This window comes from Peromyscus californicus, unplaced genomic scaffold (genome assembly GCF_007827085.1).
Source record: "Peromyscus californicus insignis strain IS unplaced genomic scaffold, ASM782708v3 Scaffold_12__1_contigs__length_115047231, whole genome shotgun sequence".
NCBI classification, from domain to species: domain Eukaryota; kingdom Metazoa; phylum Chordata; class Mammalia; order Rodentia; family Cricetidae; genus Peromyscus; species Peromyscus californicus.
The window spans coordinates 73,069,391-73,077,630 of record NW_026294413.1 but is presented as its reverse complement, the minus strand read 5'-3'; the positions used below and the strand labels follow the sequence as shown (position 1 = coordinate 73,077,630).

At 37.3% G+C, this 8,240-nt stretch overlaps 1 protein-coding gene across 1 annotated transcript; it reads right to left on the bottom strand.

Moving 5' to 3' along the window:
* Positions 1-6,149: 6,149 nt before the first annotated feature.
* Positions 6,150-7,136, bottom strand: LOC128108001 (olfactory receptor 4K15-like). Its single transcript, XM_052734327.1, has one exon. The coding sequence runs from the start codon at positions 7,122-7,124 to the stop codon at positions 6,150-6,152; it is 975 nt and encodes a 324-aa protein (XP_052590287.1). The 5' UTR covers positions 7,125-7,136.
* Between the last annotated feature and the right edge of the window lie 1,104 nt (positions 7,137-8,240).

The following is an 8,240-nucleotide window of genomic DNA, read 5'->3' as shown; positions in this document are numbered from 1 at the left end:
GTACCTAAAAAGGTCGGTCTGTGAGAACAAAAGTTGCAGAGACGCTTGTTTGAACTAAAATTGTTAACTGCAAAAAGTTTTGGTTGAAAAACATCTCTTCATATTTTGAAGTGAAAGCCTAATACCAGAATTTATTTGTTAGAACTTTTTGAACTTAAAATGAGATAAAACTACAAAAAGATTTTGGTTATGGATTTCTCATATTTGGAAGGCTAGTACCAGAATTTATCATTTGAATTTTAAGACTTAAGAAATGAACAGTAGAGATTTCATTGCAATGGGACAATTTTGAGTTTACTTATAGTAATGACCTAGGAACTGTTTTCTGGAATTGGGTTAAAAATGGAACTGTTTAAATGAAAAAATTTATTATTTCTACCTAGAATCAAGATTCAGTTTTGTGTATGCATATATGCTTTATTAATTGGTGATTCATGAATTGTTTTGTGGAACTGTTTATGTAAAAATGGAATTACTTACAGAACTGGTTTTGTGTTACAAATGGAACTGTTTAAATGGAAAAGTTTGGGTTTTCTAACTAGGCTTGAGATTTTGCTTAAATTATAAAGAAAAGGGGGAGAGTTAATATTCCTTAGTCTAATTTCAAAAGTTATTTGAGTGGATTAATGTCATGTTTTTGTTAGTAAGAAATGCAAATAGGGTATACTAAGAGACTACTTTTAAAGTGTGTAAAGAGTTTTATTAAGAGACTGCTTTTGGATGTTTTGCTAAAAGTTTTCAAAGTGTTAATGGTTAGATTGAAAATATTGCTTTTCAATATGGGTTTGTAGAAATTGTATAAGTTTGGGTTCCTCTAACTAGGTTTGAGATTTTGTTTAAAAAATTATAAAGAAAAGGAGGAGTTATGAGATTGAATTACGTTTGTAGAAACCTATTGATATTAATGCACCCTGGTTTTGTGGAGTTAAGGAAATATTTAAGTTTGTGAATACATTGAAGCTTTTCCTATGTTCTGTTAGCAAGAAAATTCAAATTGAGTTAAAGTTGTAAGACGGAGAAAATTGTTAACAATATATAGCACCATATATGCTAATTCAAATGGTTCTGTTAAGAGTTTGCTTTGAGTTGTAAGATTGAGAGAATTGTGACTATGTATAGCAATATTTATGTTAACCTGTTAATGGTAATGATGAAGCTAAGGGATTCTTTAAGTTTGTAGTCGCCTTAAGAGTTTTTGGCTTAGAAAGGGCTTGAGGCAGCTAAGACTGCTGTAGTCACCTTGGACCTAATTCAAAAGAGAAATGCCATCTGTATCATCCTTTACTCCCATACTGGGAGGTGTAATAGCTTGGAGATTGCTGTAAGCCATTAATAGTTATTTTTTTTTATATATTAAGAAAGGGGGACCTGTGGGAGCCCGTTCTCGGGTTCCTCGTGGCTTTACCCAGCAGGTCCGCATAGAGGATGATTAGACCACGGGCCTGAGTGCAGGTGTCTGGGATGGTCTGCACTTGGCTGTGCTGGGGGAGGAGGTCTTTTGCTCCACCCCTTGGCATCTCTATAAAAACCCTGGGGCAGAGACAGTCGGGGCCCGTTGGAATAGGTTCCAGGCCCTCTCGAGGCTATCCTTTATTTTCTATCTGTTTATCTCCACGATATTCTCCGCAATAAATCCTTCTATCTAATATTTCCTGCTGCTCGCACTCAAGAAAACTCTGGGGAACTGTGGGGGTGGTTGGGTAAACGCCCCACACCTTTTATTACCCCACTCATGTCCAGGTTGTTCATGTAGATCTCATCCTTTTCTCTGTCATTGGGCGATCCCTGTGTCTTTCTTAGGGTCCTCTTTTCTGGGTAGCCTCCCTGGAGTTGTGAGTAGCAGTCTAGTCATCTTTGTTTTACATCTAGTATCTACCTATGAGTGAGTACATACCATGTTTGTCTTTCTGAGTCTGGGTTACCTCACTCAGGATGATTTTTCTAGATCCATCCATGTTCCTGCAAACCTCATGATGTCATTGTTTTTCTCTGCTGAGTAGTACTCCATTGTGTATATGTACCACATTTTATTTATCCATTCTTCAGTTGAAGGGCATCTAGGTTGTTTCCAGGTTCTGGCTATTACAAATAATGCTGCTATGAACATAAGTGAGCATGTGCCCTTGTGGTATGATTGAGAATTCCTTGGGAATACGCCCTAGAGTGGTATAGCTGGGTCTTGGGGGAGATTGATTCCCAATTTTCTAAGAAAGCACCATATTGATTTCCAAAGTGGCTGTACAAGCTTGCATTCCCACCAACAGTGGAGGAGAGTTCCCCTTGCTCCACATCCTCTCCAGGATAAGCCGTCTTTAGTGTTTTTGATCTTAGCCATTCTGATGTGTGTAAGGTGGTATCTCAGAGTCATTTTGATTTGCATTTCCCTGATGATTAGGGATGTTGAGCAATTCCTTAAATGTCTTTCAATAGCTGAGGAGCCCCCAAATGGATCTGGCCCTCTGGATAAGTGAGACAGTTGATTAACTTGAACTGTTTGGGAGGCACCGAGGCAGTGGGACATGGACCTGTCCTTAGTGCATGATCTTGCTGTTTGGAGCCTGGGACCTATGCAGGGACACTTTGCTCAGCATGGGAGGATGGGAATGGACCTGCCTGGACTGAATCTACCAGGTTGAACTGAATCCCCAATCTGTAGACTGTTGCTTTAAAATAACCTCTGGAGGTATCACAATCCCTGACCTCAAGTATTAGGAAAGATATGAACAGGTAAACCTGAATCCAATGGACAGCAAGAAACAATACAAATACAAGAAGAAACTAATAAAATAGAAACAAAGAAAAAATACAAAGAATAATGAATCTAAGAATCTTTGAAAAGAGAAACAAGATTTACAGGCCCTTGGCAAACAAAATACCTAAAGAGAGAGACAGTGAACCCTAAAAACAGAATCAGAAATGAACAGGAATAATTACAGCAGCTGTCAAAGAAATTATGAATATAATAATGGAGTACTTTAAAAGCTGTGCACCATTATTACTCACTCCACCTATGAAGTCAGTATTACTCTAATACCAATATCAGGTAAAGAAACAAAAAATAAAACCTGTGGGACAATATCCCTGATGGAAATAGATTCAAAAATTCTTAACAAAAATATTGTGAACTGCAGACAAGACATATATCAGAAAGATTATCCACCATGAACAACTTGGCTTTATGTCAGATTTTCAGGTATGGTTCAATATATTCAATTCAATAATTTTAATAACTGATATAATTGGGCCTAAAGGTGAAAATCACATTGTCATTGAAATAGATGCAGAAATAGTCATTGACAAAATTCTCTATGTCCAGCTGTGTTTACTGCCATGCTATTTACAACAACTAGAAAATGGAAACAATTTAAATGTCACTTAACAAACAAATGCATAATTAAAGCTTGCTGCATATACAAAATGGAATACTTTTCCAATGTAGAGAAAAATAAAATTATGAAATTTGCAGGTAAGTGGATTGAACTACAAAAGATCTTGAGTGTGGTAAACCAGATCCAGAAAGACAAATGTCACATGTTCACTCTCATTTCCTGTTCCTAACTCCAAGGCTTCTGATGTGAGTATATAACGTGAAGTAGCTGTGGAAGCCGGGGAAGTAAAAAGAGACCATGGGAAGGTGAGCAACAGAGGAGCCGATCAGAATACAAGTGATTTGAAAGGGAAAGTGGGATAAACTCTAATTAGAAGGGGGAAGATAAAGTAACAGTAAGAATATCTGAATATGCATATGGAATCATTTTATTATCTACCTAAAATTACATATAATACATATAAGGCTATATATACATATGCATATACATCGACAGTTTAAATAAAACCTTTCAATCAGGGCCAACAATGCCCCCCACAAGATCCAGAAGATTTAACAAAGGCTCAAGATCAGACACAAGAAACCCTCTTTTGATTTGTTGGTCTGGGCTTCTGGGTTGTCTATGATGTACTCCAAACATTAGACTATTGATATTGCCTTTAGCTTTCCCCACCCCCAAGAGGTGGAATGTAAGTCCCTATTGCTGAAGACACCATGCATTTCAGATGCAAGGCCCAGAGAATCCTGAGCTGGTCCTGGCCTGAAAGCCTCCATACTGAGAACTAGCTTTCATGTGACCAGAAGATGGTATCCAAGCTTCCACAGGATGGAAGCATCTAACAGTCCTAACCCAGTTGTGAGACCAGTGATCCACCACAAGTACCAGCATGGTATTGTAACCCCAAGGTTGCAGTAGTGGTATACATACTTTAGTGGTAACCAACAACTCTCTAATTGAACTTAAGATCTCCTTGAAGAAATATTTGCTGCTGATGGATTGGGCGGATGAGCAGTCATTTTCTTCACTTGTGTACCTAATGGTGAGCCACCAGATGCCAATGGACAGTTTCAAATCTGCAGTCACATTTACAATTCTGGTTAAACTCAGTGAATCATTAAACAAAACCAGGAACTATGAACGTAGGACGGTGCCTGTAGGGAGGGAGGAGGTGGCAGGTCTGTGAGGGAGAAAGGTGAGAGTGTGGAGGGATGGAGGGAGAGAGTAAACAGAATGCAATACATGCATTCATGCATTCATACATACATACACACACAATCATTAAAGAACAAATATAATCCAATTTTTAAAAGACTGCCAAAAAATGAAAATGGAAATGGCCAAATAACTCAGTCCTCAAAGACTCTCACTACCAAGCCTGAAAAGATGAGTTCAATCCCCAGCTCAGTCTTTAAAAACGGAATTTTTGCCATTTTTGACAGCACAAAACCTGCAGAATATTATTTAACTAAAATAGATGTAGTACAGAAAGACAGATTCTGTACCATGTACAGAGTACAACATAAGTATTTTTATCTTTATTGGCAAACAGAATTGTGTATATTTACATTTTATAGTGGGATGTTTTATATACATCCCTATCTTAAAATGGTAACAGTAGTCATGATAATTAACAATTACTTTATCGAAAATAATGGGAACTCTGAAGATTCATTCTCTCAGCATTTTTAAAGTGAAAATGTAGGCACTTAATTTAACTACAGGCACTACAACTTAACACTCCAGAATCAAAAAATTTTGCTGTAACATAGGTTACTGATGAAAACAGTGAATTCTAAATAATGAATAATTACAGTAACATGGCCATTAGATAACCTACAGTAAGAAAATTGACTCATAAAGCTTTAGTAACATCTAAATGTAACATGTCACATTTAGTAACATCTAAGGATTTTTTTTGTCAAGCAGTATTAGGCCTTTGCTTACAAGATGCAAGGTTCTGATCCAGGAACTGATGTTGTTTATAATCTCTTTGGCTTGTCCAAAGAATCTGTTCATGTTCTTACCAATTGTAATTAATTTCCATTTAATTAGATTCTGTTGTACATAAAACCCAAGTGTTGTAGAATCTGGTACTGAAAAGTAAACTTTGTGCAGAGGTCCAGTGACTATAAGATACTGTAAATAAACATTTAAAACTGATCAGCACATGAAGTTTACAAAAAGCTGCAGTAGTGCAGGAGCAAAATGAACAAAGAAATAGAAAAAACAAGTACGCATCACTCTTTTTTGTTTAAAAATCTGGTTTTATAAAATACATCCCTTTATAAGCAGTAAATGTACTTCATAGTTTGAATATGAACTATATTTTCCAACTATACAAGACGAAATGTATTTGCAATTCAATAAATGATATAAATTCATTCACAGAAAAGCCAACCTTTTTTTTTTTTTTTTTTTTTTTTTTTTTTTTTTTTTTTTTTGGTTTTTCGAGACAGGGTTTCTCTGTGTAGCTTTGCGCCTTTCCTGGAACTCACTTGGTAGCCCAGGCTGGCCTCGAACTCACAGAGATCCGCCTGGCTCTGCCTCCCGAGTGCTGGGATTAAAGGCGTGCGCCACCACCGCCCGGCCAACCTTTTATTTTAAAACTCTCTTAATTTTAAAACAAGAAGGAAAAAACAGCAAAGAACAAAAGTAATTGAAAGAAAAATTTCACAAAATGTGTTCTGCTTATTACAAGTGTAGTAAGCCTATAATTTTAAATATCTCCATATGTTAAATGACTACCTTTAGGAAGAACAGTAATTCAATTATGGAAATGTCCAGAGAAAAAGAGAAAAAAATGCTGCCAGTCCCATAATTTTACTTTGTTTCCAGAATAACAACATTTCTAATCAGTGCAGAAACCTGTCCAGGCTTCAGATAGTGACTCCTCAGCTTTGACATTGCTGCTTTTACGTCTTTGTTTCTCAAAGTGTAGATAACTGGGTTTAATATGGGTGTAAAGATGGTGTAGAACACAGCAAGGACTTTGTCAACTGAATAGCCGCTAAAAGGCCACACATAGATGAAGATGCATGGTCCAAAGAAGAGTATGACTACAGTGATATGAGCAGTTAGGGTGGAGCGGGCTTTGGCCATGCTAGCAGAGGAGCGATTCCTAACTGTAATGAGAATCACAGTGTAGGAGACAACCAAGAGGAGAAATGAACTCATGGAGAGAAAGCCACTATCTGCAACTATCAGTAAGCTGACAACGTAAGTGTCTATGCAAGCTAACTTGGTCACCAGTGGGAGATCACAGAAAAAACTGTCCACCTGGTTAGGACCACAAAATGGCAAGTTAACAGTGAATGCCAACTGGCTAGTTGTATGAATGAAACCCACACACCAGGGGATGACGACCAGAATAATACACACACGGCGACTCATGATTGTCATATAGTGGAGAGGTTTGCATATTGCAACATAGCGATCGTAGGCCATGGATACAAGAAGTACCATCTCACCACCAGCAAAGAGATGAACACAGAAAATTTGAGCCAAGCAGGCTTCAAAAGATATAGTTTTTCGTTCAGCCAGAAGGTCAGCAAGCATTTTGGGTGTAGCAAAAGAAGCCACACATATATCTATAAAAGATAAGTTTGCAAGCAGAAAGTACATGGGGGTATGAAGTCGGGAGTCTGAAGTCACTGTGAGGATAATGAGGAAGTTGCCCAGCAGGATTGCTAGGTACAGCAGTAAAAATATGAGAAATAAGAAAGGTTGGAGCTCCTTTGAACTTGACAGGCCCAACAGCACAAACTCTGTTACCCGAGAGTAATTTGTTTCATTCATTGACTTTGAAAGATTTTTGTCTTCAGTTGCTGAATAGAAACAGAACAGAAATCAATCAATTAAATAAATTTGGCTTGCTTTCTCAATTACAGTTCATATTTCAAAGATCAAGATCATACTTTTTATGTTTCTATCCATGGAGGGTTTTTTTAGTTACTCAAATTAATATAAATAATGTCATAAAAATATTGTATGAATCTAGTTATACAAAGTCTAAAGTCAGTCCAAACAAATACATGGTTTTGAGAAACCTAATTGTAATCATCTTTGAACAGAACAGAAGGATCAGAAGGACACTGAGTCCTGGGAGTTCTGTGGCTGATGTGGCTGATGAAACTTACTGATATGTACACTTCTTGTTTTACCCTTTTATAAACATGTTATGCATTTATGAAGCTTATAATGACAAAGACAATTCTAGATTTGTGTAAGTTAACTCATCTATAACAAGGACCCTCACCCTGAGTAACTGTAACTACATATTATCTCCTCCTCTCCAATTACAAATTCCGTAAAGGAAAATACTAAGTTCTGGCATAACTAGAAGATACAGAACTTCACAGAGCTTTTCTTCTGGTCACTCAGATCCTCTCGAAGATTTTTCTTACAATGAGACCTGACACATGTGTTCCTGTAAAGTAAGCCCTGAGATGATAATCTTCATACACAGCCACTAGTGCTAATAAGGACAGGAATTTTTTTTTTTTTTTTTTTTTTTGGTTTTTCGAGACAGGGTTTCTCTGTGTAGCTTTGCGCCTTTCCTGGGACTCACTTGGTAGCCCAGGCTGGCCTCGAACTCACAGAGATCCGCCTGCCTCTGCCTCCCGAGTGCTGGGATTAAGGACAGGAATTTTATTGTGACATGAACACACAGAGAGAGAGAGAGAGAGAGAGAGAGAGAGAGAGAGAGAGAGAGAGAGAGAGAGAGAGAGAGAGAGAGAGAGAGAGAGAGATTTTAAGAGCCTCAAGAATAATTATGTTTAGAAAGAGTGATTATGTATTGTAGGAATTTAAGTTGTGAGAATTTTTCTTTCCTACACGGTGAAAATCCCCCACTTCATCTGAAATTATTTCCCTTTGACTTGTTTTACTTATATAAGCGAGGTATAACTTACA

Excerpts from the sequence above, each read along its gene's own strand:
- LOC128108001 (XM_052734327.1), bottom strand. The coding sequence starts at position 7,124 with ATGAATGAAACAAATTACTCTCGGGTAACAGAGTTTGTGCTGTTGGGC.